Raw genomic sequence first — 25,351 nt, forward strand, 5'->3', positions numbered from 1 at the left:
CTCTAGTCATCCTTTTCTGACAGCTCTGGAAATATGCTGACCTGACTCTTTCAGTAGCTCCCCAGTGCTTCTTATCTGCAGAGTTACAGCTGTGTCCCCCTTCCGTCCCCAGTGGGCAGCGCATCCGACAGCCTTTTAGCACACATCCCCTTGCTGTGGCCAGCGACATTGTGGCAAACATACCAACCCTCTCTTCCCATTAACTCTTATGTCACACACTCGGAGCCTGCTAGACAATTACGGTGTTGGGCCCGTACCATTCAGAGGCTATGGGACATTGTGCGGACTGATTCCAATCCTCTTCTGCTGAGAAAGTCTCTGCGTTGACTTTTGCTGCCTTTCCATGCCCTTGTGTAGGGGCAGGGGGGTGGGGGAAGGGGAGAGAGGACCTGGCCCTTCTGAGCATCTCACTGTTTCCTTCTCCACACTCTCAGCTAAAGGGCAGAAACAAAAATCTGTGATAGCTCCTGTCCTCTTCATTTCAAATATTTTTGGTCATCATTTTGACAAGATGGTGGTTTTTGACTTTTTGGCCTGGGACTGCGGTTTCCTTACTCTCTTTGTGAACTAGTTCTATAACAATAGGTGGCTTGTACTGGCCACCAGGTGCAGGAGGAGGAGGGTTGCAGTTCAGCTGGGACATTCCTTCCATATGATTTTTCTAAAAGACAATCTCTTTGACTCATTTCCCTGACCCAAACCCTTCTACGGCTCTATCCCACTCTTAGCTTGGAGTCCAAACTTCTTACCATGGCTTTGAGGTGTCCATGATCTGGGTCTTTCCCCCCCTTTTTTTTTTCACTTCCCTCTCCCCACTCCCTTTCTCACTGTAAGTATTTTGTTCTAGACCTAAGCTTATCCCCTGAGTAAAAAATTATTGGCGATGGGAGCTGGGCATTTTTGTTTCATTTGTTTTTTAAACTCTGTAGGGTGAGTCTATTGCAGGACTTCATGTTTCTCAGAGCATCTTCACATACATAATTTTGCTTGGTTCTTAGAAGAATCCTGTGATGTAGGTAGGGCATAGATTAATACAGATTAATATACACATTTCACAGATGAGAAGAAATGAAGTCCAGAAAGGTTAGAAAGAGCTGACCTCAACCTTGGGTGTTCTAATTCCAGACTCTCTCCACTCCATACTGAAATGCTTATTGATAGTAGTAGCACATCAAGTCAGTTCTAAATATTTAATTGTCTCCTATTTAAAAAAATGTAAAATAATTAGTATAAAGGTATATCATTAGGCCTCTTGCTTAGTGTAATAATAGCCACCACAGAACTGTTATTCCATAACCCTGTTTTATTTCCTATATAGCAATTTTCATCATCTGAAATTATTTATGATTTGTTTGCTTATTTGTTGGTTGTGTTCTCCCACTAGAATATACACTTCACAAGGGCATTGAATCTGTTTGGTCTAGAACAATGCCTGGCACTTACAGGAAACTCAATAGCTATTTGTTGAATAAATAAATGGGCTATTCAATTGTCGTTTCATCTCCTTGCATATGATTTATTATTGTTAGAAGTGAAATAGTACATAACAAATCATTAAGTTAGTCCTAACTGAAAATAATTTTTAAAATATATTTAGCAAGAGATTTCAATAAACATTTTCTGCGTAAATGAATTAATGAATGAATGAACCTCCATAATATACAGTGAAACCACTTAATAGAGCTTTGTTTTTATTTATTTATTTATTTTTTAAACATCTTTATTGGGGTATAATTGCTTTACAATGGTGTGTTAGTTTCTGCTTTATAACAAAGTGAATCAGTTATACATATACATATGTTCCCATATCTCTTCCCTCTTGCGTCTCCCTCCCTCCCACTCTCCCTATCCCACCCCTCCAGGCTGTCACAAAGCACCGAGCCAATATCCCTGTGCCATGCGGCTGCTTCCCACTAGCTATCTACCTTACTACGTTTGTTAGTGTGTATATGTCCATGACTCTCTCTCGCCCTGTCAAAGCTCACCCTTCCCCCTCCCCATATCCTCAAGTCCGTTCTCCAGTAGGTCTGCGTCTTTATTCCTGTCTTACCCCTAGGTTCTTCATGACATTTTTTTTTCTTAAATTCCATATATATGTGTTAGCATACGGTATTTGTCTTTTTCTTTCTGACTTACTTCAGTCTGTATGACAGACTCTAGGTCTATCCATCTCATTACAAATAGCTCAATTTCGTTTCTTTTTAAGGCTGAGTAATATTCCATTGTATATATGTGCCACATCTCCTTTATCCATTCATCCGATGATGGGCACTTAGGTTGTTTCCATCTCCGGGCTATTGTAAATAGAGCTGCAATGAACATTTTGGTACATGCCTCTTTTTGAATTTTGGTTTCCTCAGGGTATATGCCCAGTAGTGGGATTGCTGGGTCATATGGTAATTCTACTTGTAGTTTTTAAGGAACCTCCATACTGTTCTCCATAGTGGCTGAACCAATTCACATTCCCACCAGCAGTGCAAGAGTGTTCCCTTTTCTCCACACCCTCTCCAGCATTTATTGTTTCTAGATTTTTTGATGATGGCCATTCTGACTGGTGTGAGATGATATCTCATTGTAGTTTTGATTTGCATTTCTCTAATGATTAATGATGTTGAGCATTCTTTCATGTGTTTGTTGGCATTCTGTATATCTTCTTTGGAGAAATGTCTATTTAGGTCTTCTGCCCATTTTTGGATTGGGTTGGGTTTTTTTTGTTATTCAGCTGCATGAGCTGCTTGTAAATTTTGGAGATTAATCCTTTGTCAGTTGCTTCATTTGCAAATATTTTCTCCCATTCTGAGGGTTGTCTTTTGGTCTTGTTTATGGTTTCCTTTGCTGTGCAAAAGCTTTGAAGTTTCATTAGGTCCCATTTGTTTATTTTTGTTTTTATTTCCATTACTCCAGGAGGTGGGTCAGAAAGGATCTTGCTGTGATTTATGTCATAGAGTGTTCTGCCTATGTTTTCCTCTAAGATTTTGATAGTTTCTGGCCTTACATTTAGGTCTTTAATCCATTTTGAGCTTATTTTTGTGTATGGTGTTAGGGAGTGATCTAATCTCATACTTTTACATGTAGCTGTCCAGTTTTCCCAGCACCATTTATTGAAGAGGCTGTCCTTTCTCCACTGTACTTTCCTGCCGCCTTTATCAAAGATAAGGTGTCCATATGTGCGTGAGTTTATCTCTGGGCTTTCTATCCTGTTCCATTGATCTATCTTTCTGTTTTTGTGCCAGTACCATACTGTCTTGATTACTGTAGCTTTGTAGTATAGTCTGAAGTCAGGGAGCCTGATTCCTCCAGCTCCTTTTTTCGTTCTCAAGATTGCTTTGGCTATTCGGGGTCTTTTGTGTTTCCATACAAATTGCGAAATTTTTTGTTCTAGTTCTGTGAAAAATGCCAGTGGTAGTTTGATAGGGATTGCATTGAATCTGTAGATTGCTTTGGGTAGTAGAGTCATTTTCACAATGTTGATTCTTCCCATCCAAGAACATGGTATATCTCTCCATCTATTTGTATCATCTTTAATTTCTTTCATCAGTGTCTTATAATTTTCTGCATACAGGTCTTTTGTCTCCTTAGGTAGGTTTATTCCTAGATATTTTATTCTTTTTGTTGCAATGGTAAATGGGAGTGTTTTCTTGATTTCACTTTCATATTTTTCATCATTAGTATATAGGAATGCCAGAGATTTCTGTGCATTAATTTTGTATCCTGCTACTTTACCAAATTCATTGATTAGCTCTAGTAGTTTTCTGGTAGCATCTTTAGGATTCTCTATGTATAGTATCATGTCATCTGCAAACAGTGACAGCTTTACTTCTTTTCCGATTTGGATTCCTTTTATTTCCTTTTCTTCTCTGATTGCTGTGGCTAAAACTTCCAAAACTATGTTGAATAAGAGTGGTGAGAGTGGGCAACCTTGTCTTGTTCCTGATCTTAGTGGAAATGCTTTCAGTTTTTCACCATTGAGGATGATGTTTGCTGTGGGCTTGTCATATATGGCCTTTATTATGTTGAGGAAAGTTCCCTCTATGCCTACTTTCTGCAGGGTTTTTATCATAAATGGGTGTTGAATTTTGTCGAAAGCTTTCTCTGCATCTATTGAGATGATCATATGGTTTTTCTCCTTCAATTTGTTAATATGGTTTATCACATTGATAGATATGCATATATTGAAGAATCCTTGCATTCCTGGAATAAGCCCCACTTGATCATGGTGTATGATCCTTTTAATGTGCTGTTGGATTCTGTTTGCTAGTATTTTGTTGAGGATTTTTGCAGCTATGTTCATCAGTGATATTGGCCTGTAGTTTTCTTTCTTTGTGACATCCTTGTCTGGTTTTGGTATCAAGGTGATGGTGGCCTCGTAGAAGGAATTTGGGAGTGTTCCTCCCTCTGCTATATTTTGGAAGAGTTCGAGAAGGATAGGTGTTAGCTCTTCTCTAAACGTTTGATAGAATTCACCTGTGAAGCCATCTGGTCCTGGGCTTTTGTTTGTTGGAAGATTTTTAATCACAGTTTCAACTTCAGTGCTTGTGATTGGTCTGTTCATATTTTCTATTTATTCCTGATTCAGTCTTGGCAGGTAGTGCATTTCTAAGAATTTGTCCATTTCTTCCAGATTGTCCATTTTATTGGCATAGAGTTGCTTGTAGTAATCTCTCATGATTTTTTTTATTTCTGCAGTGTCAGTTGTTACTTCTCCTTTTTCATTTCTAATTCTATTGATTTGAGTCTTCTCCCTTTTTTTCTTGATGAGTCTGGCTAGTGGTTTATCTATTTTGTTTATCTTCTCAAAGAACCAGCTTTTAGTTTTATTGATCTTTGCTATCGTTTCCTTCATTTCTTTTTCATTTATTTCTGATCTGATTTTTATGATTTCTTTCCTTCTGCTAGCTTTGGGGTTTTTTTGTTCTTCTTTCTCTAATTGCTTGAGGTGCAAGGTTAGGTTGTTTATTCGAGATGTTTCCTGCTTCTTAAGGTGGGCTTGTATTGCTATAAACTTCCCCTTAGAACTGCTTTTGCTGCATCCCATAGGTTTTGGGTCGTTGTGTCTCCATTGTCATTTGTTTCTAGGTATTGTTTTATTTCCTCTTTGATTTCTTCAGTGATCACTTCATTATTAAGTAGTGTATTGTTTAGCCTCCATGTGTTTGTATTTTTTACAGATCTTTTCCTGTAATTGATATCTAGTCTCATGGCGTTGTGGTCAGAAAAGATACTTGATACAATTTCAATTTTCTTAAATTTACCAAGGCTTGATTTGTGACCCAAGATATGATCTATCCTGGAGAATGTTCCAAGAGCACTTGAGAAAAATGTGTATTCTGTTGTTTTTGGATGGAGTGTCCTATAAATATCAATTAAGTCCATCTTGTTTAATGTATCATTTAAAGCTTGTGTTTCCTTATTTATTTTCATTGTGGATGATCTGTCCATGGGTGAAAGTGGGGTGTTAAAGTCCCCTACTATGAATGTGTTACTGTCGATCTCCCCTTTTATGGCTGTTAGTATTTGCCTTATGTATTGAGGTGCTCCTATGTTGGGTGCATAAATATTTCCAATTGTTATATCTTCTTCTTGGATCGATCCCTTGATCATTATGTAGTGTCCTTCTTTGTCTCTTTTAATAGTCCTTATTTTAAAGTCTATTTTGTCTGATATGAGAATTGCTACTCCAGCTTTCTTTTGGTTTCCATTTGCATGGGATATCTTTTTCCATCCCCTTATTTTCAGTCTGTATGTGTCTCTAGTTCTGAAGTGGGTCTCTTGTAGAGAGCATATATAAGGGTCTTGTTTTTGTATCCATTCAGCCAATCTGTGTCTTTTGGTGGGAGCATTTAGTCCATTTACATTTAAGGTAATTATCGATATGTATGTTCCTATTCCCATTTTCTAAATTGTTTTGGGTTCGTTATTATAGGTCTTTTCCTTCTCTTATGTTTCTTGTCTAGAGAAGTTCCTTTAGCATTTGTTGTAAAGCTGGTTTGGTGGTGCTGAACTCTCTCAGCTTTTGCTTGTCTGTAAAGGTTTTAATTTCTCCATCAAATCTGAATGAGATCCTTGCTGGGTAGAGTAGTCTTGGTTGCAGGTTTTTCTCCTTCATCACTTTCAGTATGACCTGCCACTCCCTTCTGGCTTGTAGCGTTTCTGCTGAGAGATCAGCTGTTAACCTTATGGGGATTCCCTTGTGTGTTATTTGTTGTTTTTCCCTTGCTGCTTTTAATATGCTTTCTTTGTATTTAATTTTTGACAGTTTGATTAATATGTGTCTTGGCGTATTTCTCCTTGTATTTATCCTGTATGGGACTCTCTGTGCTTCCTGGACTTGATTAACTATTTCCTTTCCCATATTAGGGAAGTTTTCAACTAGAATCTCTTCAAATATTTTCTCAGTCCCTTTCTTTTTCTCTTCTTCTTCTGGAACCCCTATAATTCGAATGTTGGTGCGTTTAATGTTGTCCCAGAGGTCTCTGAGACTGTCCTCAGTTCTTTTCATTCTTTTTTCTTTATTCTGCTCTGCAGTAGTTATTTCCACTATTTTATCTTCCAGGTCACTTATCCGTTCTTCTGCCTCAGTTATTCTGCTATTAATCCCATCTAGAGTACTTTTAATTTCATTTATTGCGTTGTTCATCGTTGCTTGTTTCATCTTTATTTCTTCTAGGTCCTTGTTAACTGATTCTTGCATTTTGTCTGTTCTATTTCCAAGATTTCGGATCATCCTTACTATCATTATTGTGAATTGTTTTTCAGGTAGACTGCCTATTTCCTCTTCAGTTGTTAGGTCTGGTGCATTTTTATCTTGCTCCTTCATCTGCTGTGTGTTTTTCTGTCTTCTCATTTTGCTTATCTTACTGTGTTTGGGGTCTCCTTTTTGCCGGCTGCAGGTTTGTAGTTCCCGTTGTTTTTGATGTCTGTCTCCAGTGGCTAAGGTTGTTTCAGTGGGTTGTGTAGGCTTCCTGGTGGAGGGGACTAGTCCCTGTGTTGTGGTGGATGAGGCTGGATCTTGTCTTTCTGGTGGGCAGGTCCACGTCTGGTGGTGTGTTTTGGGGTGTCTGTGGCCTTATTATGATTTTAGGCAGCCTCTCTGCTAATGGGTGGGGTTGTGTTCCTGTTTTGCTAGTTGTTTGGCATAGGTTGTCCAGCACTGTGGCTTGCTGGTCGTTGAGTGAACCTGGGTGCTGGTGTTAAGATGGAGGTCTCTGGGAGATTTCCGCCATTTAATATTATGTGGAGCTGGGAGGTCTCTTGTTGACCAGTGTCCTGAAGTTGGCCCTCCTACCTCAGAGGCAGAGCCCTGACTCCTGGCTGGAGCACCAAGAACCTTTCATCCACACAGCTCAGAATAAAAGGGAGAAAATGTAGAGAGAATTAGTAGAAGTATGAGGAAAGAAAGAAGAAAAGGAGGAAAGGAAGGAAGGAAGAAAGAAGCAAAGAAGGAAAGAAAGGGAGGGAGGGAGGGAGGAAGGAAGGAAGGAGGGAGGGAAAGAAGGAAAAAAGACAGAAAGAAAGAAGATATAGTAAAAATAAAATAAAGTATAATATAGTTATTGAATTAAAAAATATTTAGAAAAAAAAAGTGACGGATAGAACCTTAGGACAAATGTTGGAAGCAAAGCTATACAGAGAAAATCTTACACAGAAGCATACACATACACCCTCACAGAAAGAGGTAAAGGGGGAAAAATCATAAATCTTGCTCTCAGAGACCACCTCCTCAATTTGGGGTGATTCGTTGTCTAAAGGAGGGAAGGAAGGAAGGAAAGAAAGAGAGAACGAAGGTAAAGTATAATAAAGTTATTACAATTAAAATTAATTATTAAGAAAAAAAATTTTTTTTTAAAAAACCATGGACGGATAGAGCCCTAGGACAAATGGTGGAAGCAAGACTATACAGACAAGATCTCACACAGAAGCATACACGTACACATTCACAAAAAGAGGAAAAGGGAAAAAAATCATAGATCTCACTCCTAAAGTCCACCTCTTCAATTTGGGATCATTCCTTGTCTATTCAGGTATTCCACAGATGCAGGGTATATCAAGTTGATTGTGGAGCTTTAATCCGCTGCTTCTGAGGCTGCTGGGAGAGATTTCCCTTTCTCTTCTTTGTTCTCACAGCTCACAGGAGCTCAGCTTTGGATTTGGCCCTGCCTCTGCGTGTAGGTCGCTGGAGGGCGTCTGTTTTTTGCTCAGACAGGACGGGGTTAAAGGAGCCGCTGATTCGGGGGCTCCGGCTCACTCAGGCCGGGGGTGGGCGGGGGAAGGAGGGACACTGCGTGCGGGGCGGGCCTGCGGCGGCAGAGGCCGGCGTAACGTTGCTCCAGCATGAGGCCCGCCATGCGTTCTCCCGGGGAAGTTGTCCCTGGATTCTGGGAACCTGGCAGTGGCGGGCTGCACAGGCTCCGCGGAAGAGGGGTGTGGAGAGTGACCTGTGCTCGCACACAGGCCCTTTGGTGGCGGCAGCAGCAGCCTTAGCGTCTCCCGCCCGTCTCTGGGGTCCGCGCTGTTAGCCGCGGCTCGTGCCCGTCTCTGGGGTTCGCACTTTTAGCCGCGGCTCGCGCCCGTCTCTGGGGTTCCTTTAAGCAGCGTTCTTAAACCCCTCTCCTCGCGCACCAGGAAACAAAGAGGGAAGAAAAAGTCTCCTGCCTCTTCGGCAGGTGCAGACTTTTCCCGGACTCCCTCCCGGCTAGCCGTGGTGCACTAACCCCCTGCAGGCTGTGTTCAAGCCGCCAACCCCAGTCCTCTCCCTGCGCTCCGTCCGAAATCGAAACCCGAGCCTCAGCTCGCAGTCCCGCCCGCCCCGGCGGGTGAGCAGACAAGCCTCTCGGGCTGGTGAGTGCCGGTCGGCACTGCTCCTCTGTGCGGGAATCTCCCCGCTTTGCCCTCCGCACCCATCGCTGTGCACTCCTCCGCGGTGCCGAAGCTCCCCCCTCCGCCTCCCGCAGTCTCCGCCCGCGGAGGGGCTTCCTAGTGTGTGGAAACTTTTCCTCCTTCACAGCTCCCTCCCACTGGCGCAGGTGCCGTCCTTATTCTTTTGTCTCTGTTTTTTCTTTTTTTCTTTTGCCCTACCCAGGTATGTGGGGAGTTTCTTGCCTTTTGGGAGGTCTGAGGTCTTCTGCCAGCCTTCAGTAGGTGTTCTGTAGGAGTTGTTCCACGTGTAGATGTATTTCTGGTGTATCCGTGGAGAGGAAGGTGATCTCCGCGTCGTACTCTTCCGCCATCTTCAAGGTCCCCTAGAGCTTTGTTTTGATATTCGACAACACATTTAAATTTTGCTTGCCTTACTGGTTTTTTGTTTTGTTTTGGTGGGTGGCTAACATATTAAGTATTTTTGGATACTGTCAGTTGCTATGGTCTGAATGTTGTGTTCCCTAAAATTCATGTACTGAAATCCTAATCCCCAAAGCTGTAGGTCACTGAGGCTTTTAGAAGGTGATTAGGTCAGGAGGGTGGGGCGCTCATGAATGGGATTAGTGCTCTTGTAAAAGAGGTTCCAGATTATTCCCTAGCTCCTTATACTATGTGAGGATATGACTAGAAAATGCTGGCTGTGAACCAGGAAGAGGGCCTTCAGCAGAAGGCGACCTTCCTGGAGCCTTGATCTTGGACTTCCAGCCTGCAGAGCTCTGAGCAATAAATTTCAGTTGTTTATAAGCTACTCAGTCAGGGGTATTTTGTTATATCAGCCCAAACAGACTAAAACATCAGTCAGCTAGCTTATTTGTCCTTATCAAAGGGAGCTCAGCTCTGGAACTGATATGTTTATAATGTAATTTCACTAAAATTACTGTATTTAGATAGTTCCTGGCATCTTTCATTAAACTGAAGTTGTTCAGTTATAAGTGTTTGAGGTCAAGATTGTTTTCAGCGCTTCCACTGAGGGGAAAAAAATGCAGCGTGATTCAACTTTTAATTATTATAAAGATCAAAACACTACACAGATTTAAAGGATTAAAATAACGTGTTCAGTGTTCTGTTCTTATTCCCAGTTACCGGAACTCGTACAAGAAGAACATCTGTGTGGACATGCTGCGAGATGGTTATCATAAGTCTTTTACTGAGCTCTTTGCTCTGATGGAGAAGTGGGATGCCCTGAGGGAGGCTGCAAAAGTAAGGTCCCTCTTCTGGCTGCAGAGACCCCTGGAAGAGCAGCCTGACAAGCTGGATCACTTCTACTACTACCTGACCAGGGCCGAAGCAGCTGAAAGGAAAGGTGAGTGGATGGATTTGGGGAAGCAGCACTGCAGAAGGCAGAACAGTGAGCGCCTGAGGGAAGGTTCCAAATTGTTTCAAGTATGAATTTAAAACATTGAGACACCTTAGCACAATTCAACCTAGTCAGCTAAGCATCTAAATGGAATAAATGGTAGAGAACGCTGAATCACAAGGCTGGCCAGACACACACCATCCTGGTATTGTCACTCTAAGCCAGGGAAGACAATGAATAGCACCTAATAACATCTCCAGGGCTTTCCAGTGTATTAAAATCTTTGGTATCATTAATTATACATCTTTCCATAGTTTTTTTTTTTATATATAATCTGATTATTGACTTTCACTGAGGAGACACTTTCAGAGTACTATAACTTGACAGTTATACTTATTTTCTAGTATTTGTATAATGTAATTTAAAGATTTTATCCATAAGTTCTATAGATTTCTATCAGAGAATTTTTATTAGTGAATAGTGAGGAGACATAAAAAGCCTGCAATTTACAATTACGAATAAAATGGTTAATTTTATATTTTCCATCACATCATCTCTAATAAATTCCTTTTTTTTTGGTATCCTAAAATTTTCCAGAAAGTCTATATGCTTCAAGTATTGAAGAAAATATTTTAATCTCTACTATAATTATACCAATATTGTCATAAGTATTTCTTATTTACATATTCATAATTGGTCATTTTATATAATCAAAGAAAGGAAATCTCAAAAGTTGGCATATAAATTTGGTGTTTTCAACAAACAAATCCTTTTGTTCAACTTTTTGTGTGAAAACACCATAGGACTCAAAACGAGAAGCTCAGGCCACAACATGACGATGTCTGTACTTCATTTCAGGCCTTTCTATGGGAAAATAGAGTATTAGACAACGTTTTGTTAGCCAGTGCTGCAATGTGGAAAATTGATAGGGACATAGAAACAGCATCAGAGGGGTAGCAGGAGTCTTTTAGCCTCTATAGTGGAGTCAGTATACATATTTCCTATGTGGTTGTGACCTGACTTAAAAATATGAGATATACAAAAGTCCTAACAACACCACATGTGAACTCGAGTGTGTGTGTGTGTGTGTGTGTGTGTGTGTGTAGACAAGAGGTGATTATTTGATTATTTGTATAATGAAAATTATTTAACTGCAGAACTGACTTTAAAAATAGAGTCCTTTGGTGAATTTTAAAATGTGATTTACATATAATTTCTCAAGAAATTAACTGTTTAAAATTTTAAAATGCTATTGTAAGAAAACCTGCATTCTAGTGTCAGCCCCAAACTCTGAAATGATATTTTTACTGAAAATAGAATTGATCCAGATAAAATTTGCTCATAGTCATTTTCTAAGGTGAATTAATCACATTCACTAAATGTTTTAAATAGAAGCATTCATTTTAGTAGCATAATATGAGGCAAACACATCACTAGTCATAAAGTGTCATAAATATGAGAAACTTGTCGCAAAGCATTTTGTAATTGTAAAGAAACCAAATGCTAAATAATCTGAAGGTAGAAAACTTTTAATTTGTAATCTTTTATTAAAGAAAAGTAAATATACATATAAATTAAAATGATTCTCCAATTCCAAATATTTTAAAAGTCCAAACTTTACAATAGCCAATGTCTTATACACATGGTACAAGTAATGACATATTTTCTTTACTGAGTGGTTTATCATATATTCATGATAACTGAGGTTACATTTGTTAAATGGAACAAAATTACCTCTTGCTCAGAACAGCTCTTCTGTAAGGTAATCGACTTCAAAATGCAGTGGCTTTTGCCTGGTTAAAATACAGAAAGTTAAAATTATTGCAAAAAAGTATTATTGGAAATACTTCAGTTGAAGGACATGTAAATATTTGTATGCTCTTTTTTAAAAATGTGTGTAATTTTTTCACATTTAACACAGGAACTTCATAGGAGAAAAATTGTGATTGAGTTAAGCATGTCCCAGAAAATGGTATAGGGGATATGCACAGAAACTCTTATTAACTTGAATTAATTTTAAATCTTAAAACCCATACACACAGACACACACACACTTAATCTAGAATACAGAGATCTCTTAATAGTGCCTTGAAGATTTCACCCCATATGGTTGTGGAATCTGAGACAATTATCTTGAAGCAGCATATCTCTGAGTATTCTCATTGCTTTTCACTGGAAAGACCATCACTCTAGGGTCACAGTGAAGTCCATGTAATCAAAGCTATGGCACTAACAATAGTCATCTCAGGTCAATTCTGTCCCATGAGACTTGGCAGAGCAGGAACCTAGAGTTATTTAAATTACTTTTCAAAATAGCACTTTCTGTTTTATAGCAAAGAAGCGTTTAAAGTTAAGGCAGTCATTTCTTTTTGGATTATTTTCTATTTGTTAAAGTGTTTCTTTGTCCCTGATAGCATTTCTTATATTTCCCATTGTTGTGAATCATCTCTGTACCATCTGTAACATTATGATTAGGGCCTTGTGCCCCATGGGGCTGGGGAAGAGATGGCAATAATGGTAATGGGTAGCCAAATCAATAGATAATTCAAACATGATTTACACTTGACTTTAAATTATTGTTAAGGGTTAAGCAGCAATTTTCTTTTCTAATAACATTTATTTAAAATACCCAAAGTATGTTCTACTCAAGCAGAGTCCCACAGGATGTTTATACAGTTTATGTAAAGCAAAACAAAAGTAATTGTCTGGTGAAATAAGTTTGAGAAACAACCAGGTGAATTAACATATACATTAAGCAGGTTGGTTTATTGCAGGACTTATCAGAGCCTTTAACATGCTCATGTATATTGTGTGGTTCACTGAAAGAGGGAAATTAGCAAGAGCATTTTCCAAATTTATTTCATCATGAGATCTCCTTTTTAGGTAGCATAACGAATATTGGTCTCAATAATAAATCAACAATACAATTGATTTTCATCTTATAAATATACCTGCTGACAATTCAAGGAAGTGTTCCGCAAGCAAGGAGAAAAGGCTGCTTAGAATGTAAAGGGTACAGACCATATATTTGGATTATTCAAAGATTCAAAACTTGATATAGTTCTTTATACTTAATACTCTGAAAAACACTCAATTTTTCCATAGAAAAATAGCTTAGCTGACAAGTAGTCTTTAAGTATGTAATCTAAATAGCTTATATAACTCATTCTAAATAGAACCAAAAACTTCATTTATGAAATGTTGGAAATGTTTTTCTATTAAGGTTTAATTACTGAAAAAAGGAAAAATTATTTCAGGATTACATATATTTTTTAAAATCTCTTCATGTAACTTTTTTAAATGGAAGATATGAAATGTTTTATTTACAGGTTTTAAAAAACAGCAACCCTCTAATCATTAAATATGAGAAAGAATATAAAATGTTACAAAACATATTTTAGTGCTCTATTCATATTAGGCAGAAGGTTCAGAATGGAAAGATAAAGCATAGGAGAAGTCAGTTCTGAAATGAGAGTATTCGTTTTAAGTAAATAGCTCAGGGTACCCTCTACTTTTCACCTAAGCTATTGCCTGTTGTGAATACCTTAAAAAGCAGAATGGTCTCCAGAATCCCCAGTGCCTTCAAAAATGGGAGATAGGGAGAACTGTTTTTTAACTTTAATTTTTAGGTCTAAAACTTATTTTGAGATAAATCTTCATTTCCTATGGAATTATGAAGCAATGTCTGTAAAAACATGACATAGGTTTTAGAAATTTCTTTGGAAACCTTGGAGTGAATTACGTACAGTTTTTGAAAGTTAATTTTTGTGGTAATCAGCCTAATGTCATTTTTTCCGAGCCTTTTGATTTTAATCTTATAGGAGTATCAGTGGGCAATATACAAATGCTTTTCATAATTGTAATTCTTTCAGGAGTATATAGGTTGACTCTTCTGATAGTAGTGAACAATTAATATCAGTTAATTCCAATAGATAATTATTGTTGTTAAAAATCCTTGGAAGGGTAATCCAGAGGCTACCACACATTTACTGCTGTGCTTTAAGCACAAATGCAAAGAAACATAAAGATAATGAATTTGTTCATATCCACCAATAGAATGAAATTTACGAGGGTGAGGCACAATTTAGCACACACATTTTTGTTTAAGTTTATGACTGATTGCAGTGGAGTTTATAAGACTGATTCACAGTTTATTAATATACTTTTTTGTGTACAAATAGGTCAGATGCCACTTTGGGAAAAAAAGGGGGTGTTTAATAAACTGACAACTAATAAACTAGTAACTGAGTGAGAGGGATGACTAATATTAATGCATTTTCAGAAAAAAATACTCATAGAAAAGATAAGCATAGAAATCCACTTTTTCTTAACATTGTTGGTAACTTGTATTGTCAGAAACAGCACTAGAAAGTGTAAGGAGGTTATGTGGTCATTGTGCCCGTCATTTCTTCTATCTATAAGCTGCATGCTTGCCTTTTCTTCTGGGTGAAAATACCTTGCTATTTTCAGATTCCATCTGCTTTCTTCATTCATCTTTTTGCCATGGTTAAGAAACATTGCTTTCTCTGGAATCTCTAAATAATTTTCATATCTTCAATGGGAAAAGTACTTGCTGATACCACATACTCATTTCTTCCAAAAGAACTGAGCACATTGCTGGTAGATATCTTTGTTTTTTTGTGTTACATAAAGACTCCTGTATCAACCAAAGAGTATGTCAATTTCTAACAGGGTCTAAGCTCTCCGAAAGAATTTTGTTGTTTTTCTCGTGTGCACATCCTTTAATTAATGTAATTATTTAAATAGTTAAAACATTAATTTTTGCATTTCCATTTTTTAAATGGTTAATCATGCTTTTAAGGAAAAATAGAAGATAAATGTCACTATATTCGTTTGTCATTTGAAGGGATGTACCTTGAGACATCTTTCTAATGCATTTTATGATGTTTTTCTCTCTTTGAAGAATACTTTGAAGAGGTTTATAATAACTTGTATGCTCTGGCCTGTTACTTCAATAATTCTGAAGACAAGTGGGTAAGGAACCACTTCTATGAACGATGTTTTAAGATTGCTCAACTCATCAAAATTGACGGTGGGAAGAAGGAAGCCGAGGCGCACGCACACATGGGGCTGCTCTTCGAGGAGGATGGTGAGTAGCCATTTGTCAGGCTGCTGCGGGGGCTTTGAAGCATCCCAAGTCCAGGCAACCAGAAAGCACATGGGGGTAGAGAAAAAGACCCGAGGCTGAGTAGAAGAATGTGAGTTACTGGGATTAAAAAGCAAAAGGGGGCTTCCCTGGTGGCAGTGGTTGAGAGTCCGCCTGCCGATGCAGGGGACACGGGTTCGTGCCCCGGTCCGGGAAGATCCCACATGCCGCGGAGCGGCTGGGCCCGTGAGCCATGGCCGCTGAGCCTGCACTTCCGGAGCCTGTGCTCCGCAGCGGGAGAGGCCACAGCAGTCAGAGGCCCGCGTACCGCAGGAAAAAAAAAAAAAAAGCAAAAGGGTGAGACTTTGGACTCACCCTCCATATTGCTACAGTCATACCTCTGCTGAGTGTTCAGCCTAGAGTTCCCAGCAGCGTCATCACAGAGAGAAAGCATCTTCCTCCAGGCCTCCACACACATCCTTCGTCCACATATGTGCTGCACTGTTTTGAAATGCTTTTCCTTTCTTACAGACCTGCTTGTTCATTTTAACTTGATTTCTTATGTATGAAAATGGGAAAAAGGAAAGGCACACTTTGTGATTTTCCTAGCATCCCAAGTCCCTTATATATAACCTATATAACTCGGGTACCACCCCGTTGTGATTTTTTAATAATTTCTGAAGGAAATGTTCCTTTAAAAATAATGTCATTCTTAATAATGTTATCTTAAGACAAGCCAAAGTCTGAAAGGACAACAAAAATTCATTAGAAACATATTTTATTTGGTGGTTTAATAAGGATTGCAAACAGAAAGTTAAGAATTAAACTTATTCATAGAAGGATAGTGGGTAGATAGTATGCAAATAAAATATGTGAGAAGATGAAAATATTTGCTCAGAAATAATTGTTTCTTCCCTCAGAACAGTGTCTCATTTTCCACAAGAGTTTTGACTTTGGCAAAAGAGTTAAATTAGAAAATATTTATTATCTTGTGGCTAGAACTGCATAGGGCTTTGAGAAGGGAGGGGAAAAGGTTTTTGTGCTTCAGGAAATTGCACTTTGTAATCTACAGCATGGTCGATGCTGGAACGTGGCTGATAGTCAGGGGCTCTCTTGAGTGATAGGTATGGGGAAGAACAGAACAATTCAAAGAAGTGAGAGATCATACAAACTAGATCCAAGGAAGCCACGATGGAGTCAGAAGGGACTGGTGGGGGATCTGGACGATGGGTGGACTTTAGGCGGGTAAAGAAACAGGAATATATTCTGTAAGAGGGAACTACATACGAAAGCATAATTAGAGAAACTGATAAGAGGAGCGACCTGGTTAAAGTGGAAAGTATATTTCTGAGCAGTGATGGGAACTGAGTATGGAAAGGCAAACTAGGAACATGCCAGCATTCAGAGTTTGGGCTGAACCAAACCCTATAGAGTTTGGGCTATACCTTCAGGCCAAGGAAAGATGTGATGGAAGTCTGGCTCTGATACACCCTGTGGGAAGAGGAATAAGAGAAAGGAGGGATGGTTAGGAAGCTGCCCCACTAATTCAACCCTGAAGAAACAATCCAAAAATATTGAAGAGAATGTGTTTAAGTGTATCCATGGCAGTACAATTTATGATGTCTCAAAACAGGGGATTAGCAGCATTAAGTAACACCCATGCAACAGAGTTCTGTGCAGTCATGAAATTACAAACTAGAGCCAAATTCATTCATTCAACAAATATTTGTTTAGAACCTAGTACCTGGGGATAAAACAGTAAACAAGACAGACAAAATCTTTGCCCTCCTGGCACTAACATTCTACTGGGAAAAACAGGCCTTAACCACTCATAGCTATATAACATATGAAGCACTGGTACGTGCTGTGATGAAATATAAAACAAAGCAAAGGGATAGATAGTGGTTGCTACTTTACGTAAGGTGTTCACCTTTTAGAAGGTGAGGCATGAATAAAGTGAGGGAGTAAGCCTTATGAGAATCTGGAGGAAGAGGGTTTTAGAGAGAGGACATGGGAAGTGCAAAGGCCCTGAGGCAAGTGCATGCTGAGCACTGTCTGGAGCCCAGTGAGGAAGGTTGGGGGTAGACGGAAAGGAGCTAAGTTTAGACCAGGAGGCTTGGGATCACACTGGGGCTTGTAGGACAAGCTGAGGACTTTGGATTTTATTCTAAATTGTATAGGAAATCTCAAATGTATATTGATTTGAGAAAATGCTCATGATACGTTAAATAGAAAACAAGATTCAAAACACAATGTAAAATATCATTATATTTGGTATGTATCATATACCAATGTGTCAACAGCGCTTGTTTTTGAATGTGGAACCGTAGGTGATTATGGAATTGTGTACTGAAAGGTTATTACTTACTATAATTGAGAGGTTACCTGTTAAAACTCTTAGCCTATTGTTAAAAGTAGAGTTTAGTGTTTCAATTTGTAAAAATGGAATAAATTCTTGCTTAAGTAAAATTCAAAGTAAAACCTTTGCTTAAGCTTTTTAAAATTATGATTCTCATTTCATCAGTGATGTAAATACTTTTTTAAGCTTTTAGAAATTATTAACTTCATTTTGAATGATGAGGATACTGGGGCACAAAGAAATTAAGCTGGTTAGTGGTGGGGCTAGTGTTAAGTCAGCTGGATTCAGAGCCTGTGCTAGCAGCCATTCCTCTATGCAGACCAAGAATTGCTTTACTTTCATGATGTGCTAATGATGAAAATTCCTGAAAATTATACACTAAAGTATAGTTTAGCACTTTTTTGTTCTCTACTCTAGGAACATCCCTCAGTTGAAAAGAATTGTTTTCAGTCTTATTTTGTTTTTATAATTGAAAGCATCAAATTCTCCAATTATGAGAAATCAAATAATGGAACTGTCAATTACTGGCTCCGAAAAAAGAAGTCACAAAATAAATATGAAATAATATATGAAAATGAGGGCTGAAGACGCCAGGGCTACATTGATGAAAATTTAAGAGTGGCCTCAGTGAGGTTCAGATAGCTATCATAAACATTTTCTGAATTTTCCTATAAATTTTATTTCTGACTTTTAAATTTGGTTTGATTTTTTGAAAATTTATTGCAGTAAAAAATGTGTAACAGAATTTACCATCTTAACTATGTGTAAGTGTACAGTTCGGTAGTTTTAAGTATAATTGCCCTATTCTGCAACTGGTCTCCAGAACTTTTTCATTAGCAAAACTGGCACTCAATACTCGTTAAACTACAACTCCTGATTTCTCTCGCCTTCTGATTTTTTATAATCTGTGAATGTATTTCTATTGGAGGATTTATTCATTGCTTCCTTTACTTATTTATTTATTCATTCATCTATCCATTCACTCATTCAACAAATATTGGAGCACTTACTAATGGCTACTAATGCGATTAGTAACCATGGCACTGTATCATTTCAGTAGCTGAGAGAGCGGATGAGTTTGGGAAATGTGATCAGGGTGGGGCTGCTGTGATATTATCTTCACGGGTCAGTGGCTTACTCACAGTTAGATGCCCCACCCCATAGCACGATAAAGTGCACCCAAATTCCATAATACGTAGAGAGTTTTGGCTATAAACCTATTTTTAAGTTAGATTGTGTTATTTTGTTTTGCAACCACTTTTTGAAAGATCTAAACTATTTTTTCTTTGGCCTTAATCAGTTCATTGGCCACAAGAACCATGCCTGTATTATTTGATGGATAAAATGACAGAGTTGATGCTGATGGCAATTCTAGAGATTGACTTTGAGTATCTGATGTACTTAGCCATGGTGGAAATTATCTGTGCAGCTTTTGTAATCTGGGGTAGAATTTTTATGAGGAGGGTAAACTAGGACTACTTAAAATATGCGGCTAGAGTGCAGTGAGGGCTCACCTGAATATGGGGGTCCCCCTGAGGTGATGATGGTGTAGCTTCCGCATACCTGAGCTGATTGGTCCAGACAAGCCCCACATATGGAGGCCCTGCAGCAACAGCTAGGCGGTAGCTGTGCTCAGGGGCAGGTGGCACCCTCCTGGTTCCAGGGGTGCCCATTCAGATTAAAAAAGCAGGATACCAGCCAACAGATGGCAAAGGGCAGGTTGTCAGGGCCCAGCAAAGCAGCTGTAGGCCAGGGCATGGCTCCAGCACCCTCAGGGAACTAGAGAGCAAATGAACATGAGCAGAAACCATGTCACAGGGACTGGGCACCTGGGTGCAGTCAGGGCCAACGTTCAGCCCACGAGCACACGTGGGACCAGAGCCCCCTGGCCAGAGCTGAGCACAAGCTCTAGTTCCCACTGCTGCTGAAGATGGTGCTCGAGTATACAATGGCCTGGCTTCTATTGGCGCAAGCGCTGGCAGTCCCATTCTTCAGGTGAAATATCTGCTGGGGTAGCAGGTGTGGAGTAGTTGTGGTCAGACAAATACTTGTAGCACATCAGTGGCTGTATCTTCTTTCAGAATTGTCACCTATTTGGAAGGACAAATGGACAAGCGATATTCACACCACGTCTGTGGAGCACTGGAGAAAGCTCGCAGACCCTGGACCTCAAAGAAATGTGCCCATACATTCTAGAGCAGCACACAGAGGTCTATAGCAGGGCCAGTGTCAGAGCCTGGGAGAGAGAGGGTTTTTTAAGAGCCATGACTAGGGAAGCACCGACTTCCCCCCAGGTATGGTCTGCAGCCAAGGCAACAATAATAAGATGATGTGTCAGAACCTTAACTTCAATCCTCCCTTGCCAGGTCAGTATTTAGTGGTTGGGTCAGGGGACTAGGGTCCAAGACTTGCAGTTGCAGCTTTATTGGTGGGGAGCAAACCAGTGGCAGGGTTGATCAGTTGGCATTCATAGTTGAGCAAGCACCAACACCTTTCACCTTCTCCCCTTCCATTGATTTAGGATCTGAGTCCAAGCCTTGCCTTTGACCAGATTAATGAACTTAGCACTGAGACTGGCTGGTTTCCACAGAGCCTTGTAGGAGGCAAGTCTGTTTTCAGCAGGGGCTAGCCTAGAGGATTAGTATCGGTCAGGGTAACCCTTGATTTCTGTCTAGCTTTTTGTTATGTTCCTTCTCCCCCAATTCAAAGAGGGGTGGCTTCTAAGTAGCGTCTCTCACTCTGTCAACAATCCATTCCATTTCAACCCATATGGGCTTGGGGTCTAGACCTCGCATCCTGAGAGACCAGGAGGATGATTAGAAGTAGATGTTAGCTGACAACGACGGGTGCTGATCATGTTCACTGAGAACATGCAGGGGAAGGCCATTGTAGATACAGCTTGGAAAGTGCACATCTTCCAGTTCTGCAGGCCTTCATCTGCGATTTTAGCATAGGGATTGAGTAAAGGCTAACCCAGATCTATAACATTGACCCCAAATTCTCCTAATGACCGGGAACTTCTGAAGAAGAGTTATCCTGGTTGGCTTGCTCAGTTCAGGGCCTAGAATTGATTGTTGACAGTCAGTTCTTTGGACACATTCTAGATGGTGTATCCCAGTGTGATTTGCCAGGGGCTGGAAGGAACGAGGAGAAGAGCAGTGTTGTGAATATACAGTGGAATGGTCCCCCTCTCCCCTGATGCATCCAGTAGTGAAAGGCAGCTACAGCAACAGATTTGTGGAGGAATCCACCACTGTAAGGGACCGTCTACCTTACAATCTTGATCTCATGGAAAGGAGTAGAATTTGGAAGTCCACTTATCCTGTCTTGCTCAGTCCTTCCCTAACACATGCTCCACCCATTTTTAGTGATCATGGGGAAGATGCCCCCTTTCATTTTTTTTGCATGAATTTTATGAGGGGCAGTAGTTCAGCTTTCCTCTCAGTGAAGTATCCCCCATGTATTAGGCCATTCCTTTCCATATCACACACACACACAAAAAGGAATTCTATCACTGACAGTCTTAACCCCATAGGGTTCCCACTGCCAAGGATTTTTCAAGGCTAGTTACTGCTAATGGTCATCCTGAAGGCTGACCACAACAGCATCACTAGCAGACTCTTCCCACTCCCATCTTGGTCTTTGATCTATTTCCAGTCCCCTAACTTGCTTCCAGAAGGCCATGTTATTGGCCTGGAGAGATGCCCAGTTTGCTGAGACAACTGCCATGCTAACAAAGTAATGGGTCAGCAGCACTCACAGCAGGCCTGCTGGAGCAGTGCTGCTCTGAGAAAACTCAGAGAGACAGGAGCTGAGCAGGTGTGCTGGTCTCCCGTTGCCCTTTCATTGGATGCTCTATGTTTAGGGGAGTATTGTCTGATTGGGGCCAGACACAATAGCAACATGACATGGCAGAGCCTTGACACACGCTCTATCCTGCCATCCCAGCATTCATCTTTTGAGGTAGGATCAACCAGCCCCTCCGGGGGAGGGCGCAAAGGGGAGGGGCAGGGGGTAAGGTCTCTGCCTTGTGGTTGCAGTCATAGGATATGGCACACAAATAGCAAGACTTGCCACATAGGCATTCATAATTTGGGGAGCCCCAACCTCTCCCCTGTCAGGAGAGAAGAACTCTAGGGTCTAAGTCTAGGGTCTAGGTCAGAATTAATTGTCCTAAAAGCACTGAGCCTAACTGGTTTCCTTGGAATTTTGCTAGAGTCCATCTCCTTTTCTAGGAAACTGGCCTGCAGGGTATCAGTCCTGGACAAGTTAACACTTACCGCTTAAATCTAGAAGTTCTGAATAAGGAGTGATGTTAACATACAGAGACCAGGGTCAGATTATGACCACAGAGTGCTGTCTTTTAAGAACTAGGACAAAGATAGAACCATGAGCAAGACTAAAAGTGTCAAAACGAGCTCTACCACCAAAGACTAGCTATTTTAAAGAACGGATTAAAGTAGAAGAGAAGCAGTCAGTTAAAGGAAGAGAAGATCCAATCTCAGTCCTAGAAGAATGCCTGCTAGACACTGGTACTGAGTGAGTGCTGTTCTTACCAACTGGAGGTAGAAGCGGAGGATTCTACTAGCTCCACGTAGCCAGCGAGCAGAGCCTAGGGCAGACTGTCTACTCTGCTTGCCTTTAAATACCTGGACTAAAAAGACCGCTCCTAATTGAGGGATGTAGAAAATACAAGGAAAACAAAACATTAATCTGAAGAACAAACCTGTAAATGTGATCATTTTAGAAAAATTCTTAATGTCTTCAGAAAGATACAAGTAGGAGACAGAAAGGCTTAAGGATAGAACCAAATGAGATGACAGTGAGCCCCAGATGAAATAAGGAAGGCTTCCTAAGAAAAGTGTTGGTAGAATTAAAATGCAGAGCAGAAAAAGGGCAGGATTGGCCCAATGGAATATTGAATCAGTGATGTTGAGGACAAGCTCAAAACATTTTCCCAAAATGCAAGTGAAAGACTAAGAAGTGAAAACAATGACATTATCAGTATGGAAGTTTCTGAGGTAGAGTAGATGATAACCAAAATGAAAGTCATAACCAAAGACATTTTAAGAAAGCTTTCTTGACCCTAAAAAGATATGAATATTCAGATTGAAATAGCTCTTTATGCTCCAGTCAAAACTATAAGGAAAAATCCATTGCTAGATAATTCTCGGGAATTTTTTGAATGACTCAGATTAAGACAGACTCCCACCTGCATCCAAAGAAAAAGCACAGATTGCCTTCATTGGAACAAAAATTAGATAAGACTCACTTTTTTCTCCTTTGCTACAATAAGTGCCAAAAAAAAAAAAAAAAGTAGAGTCCAGGGGGTTTGAGGGTAAAGAGAGTGGAACCCTATAAACTTGAGAACTGATAGTATGCTACAGAAGTAAGTTCTGTCCCATAAGAAGCAATGGGAAGGTATTCTTACTTATGTACTTCAGAAAGTACACTGTGAATGTAGTTTCTGTGTATGCTGTATTCTATCTACAACCCAACAAGAGATAAATCAAAATTAAAAATTTTAAGAAGAGGGAAGTCCTAATATCAAAGAACTGACAGTATACACTGGAACTGATTAAATGTTAAGCCTACAAAAAATGTCAATAATTTTGGAAGTAGAAGATACAAAGTATAAAAACTAAGTGTGATTTAAATTTTTCTCTTTATGATTTTCCAAACATTTTATGGTAATGTTAATTACTTCTGTATCTTATTTTAAAATTACATTTTATGAGAAACATTAAAAAATAAACGATGAAAAAAGTAGAAACTCGAGGCAAATATTTATTCCAGCCTTAGATGAGAAAGACCTTCGAAACGTGAAAACAATGGAACAAAGCACAAAGAAAAATGATGGGCTTTATAGGAGAGGTAATTATAATCTTCTCACTGCTCCAAGTTCAGAACCAATTCAGAAGAAACATGGGAATCAGATCATAATAGCTAAGGCTAGTTAGGGAACAGAGCTTATATCTGTTCAAATCAAACTCTATTATCTCGCAGAATTCATCATAACCACCTAGTTACTGAAAGACTGGTCATGTTCAGACTCTTCTACAGGTTCTAAGCCTGTGCCTGTGAACTTCAGCATGGAGCTTGAGAACAGAGTCCAGAGAGAATGGAAGTTCAGGATTTCACCAGTCAGATACATTGTTTTCCTCCTCTGTGGTGAGAAGTGAAGAGGGAAGGAGAGAGGAGGTCCCCTCATGGAAACACGAGGCTGGCGGTACAGCATTCCCACTATCAGAAACAAACACTGAGAGAGTTGACATGTACTTAAAGAAAAAATTATTTATTAAAGACCTCATATAATTAAAGATAAACTAAAATTGGGAATTATTGGAAACAAATATAACTGGTTAGTATCATTATTATATAAAGGACATTTACAAATTGGTAAGAAAAAACACTAACACACCAGTAGAAGAAATTAAACTGGGTAATAAACATTAAAATAAAAGCGAACATTGACAATAAAAAGCACAAATTAAAGCACTAAAGATATGCTACTTTTCCCCTGTAATTTTCTAACAAGCATTTATTGTACTTCTAATATGTGCAAGATACTGGGATAAGTGCTGGAAGTATATGGCTGAAAAAGATATTTATGGCCCCTTGATTCAGAGGCTTACATTTTAGTGGAAGAGGCAAGTCAATACTCTATAATTACCGTAATCTGAGAGAGTCGACTGATAGGATAGGTACAGAATGTTTAAATGTTTAAATGTGCAGGGATAAATGTTGTCTATTTACTTATTAAAGATGGCATTTAATGCTGTGAAATTTTAAAAATTTAAGCAGGTTTTTCACATTGCTGGTGATAGGATCAATTAGCCTGACATCTCTAGCAAACAATTTAGGATTACATATCTAGGAAAAAATCAGATATGAAGACAAAAATTTATGTGAAGGCACATTATATCTTTATACATGTATTATTGGTAATAATAAAAATAAATGGAAACAATACAAATGTCCTACATTAGGGTAATAATCAATGGTGCTAGTTACACATGATAAATTCTATCCAGCTAGTCAAAATGCTGTTTTCCACTGACTATAATGATAAGAGCTACCACTTATTGAGTGCTATGTGTCAGCCACTATAAAAGTGCTAATTCTGGCCAATGGTCTATGAGCAGTCACTTCCAGGCTGAAACTTGGAGGAGCAGATATGAGTTCTCCCTACTATCTCTGTTTTTGCCATGGTGACCATGGAGGAATTATGTTGAGATGGTGAAACCATGAGATGGAAGCAATCAGTTCCCTGAATGAGCATTGGGTGACTCTAGAGAGTCACCCACCCTCAGTGGACTTCATGTGAGCAAGAAAACTACTTTGTCTAAGCCTCTGGGATTTCAGGGTCTATTTACTACCACAGTGTAGCCTAATCTAACTTTGACTGATACAATCTCCAACACTTATATGCCCTTATTTTGAATGAGGGATTTCACGAGCCGTCTGAGTGGTTTTTTGCTATTTCTTCAAAAATTTTACACTAAAGATTCCCTTTGGGATGTGATATATAATGTCTTTGTGCCTTTCCAAAAACTTCCATTTTAACATTTTTAGACACTTTACAAATCTCTCAATTTACTAATATAATTTAGTCTTCCAAAAATTCCATTTTTATTTTTAATATAGAAAAAATATATGCATTTTTGTAACA

At 39.3% G+C, this 25,351-nt stretch overlaps 1 protein-coding gene across 1 annotated transcript in view; it reads left to right on the forward strand.

Annotated features, from left to right (window-relative positions):
* Positions 1-25,351, forward strand: part of TTC29 (tetratricopeptide repeat domain 29) — a 171,848-nt gene that overhangs the window by 31,815 nt on the left and 114,682 nt on the right. The window contains exons 3-4 of the mRNA XM_030764032.2: positions 9,996-10,219; positions 15,138-15,323. Coding sequence (XP_030619892.1) covers positions 9,996-10,219; positions 15,138-15,323 — 410 coding nt within the window. The remainder of the gene's footprint in view (positions 1-9,995; positions 10,220-15,137; positions 15,324-25,351) is intronic.

The sequence above is a fragment of the Delphinapterus leucas genome, chromosome 5, assembly GCF_059928025.1.
Source record: "Delphinapterus leucas isolate spDelLeu-1000000601 "Yukka" chromosome 5, BTC_Dleu_Yukka2, whole genome shotgun sequence".
NCBI lineage: Eukaryota > Metazoa > Chordata > Mammalia > Artiodactyla > Monodontidae > Delphinapterus > Delphinapterus leucas.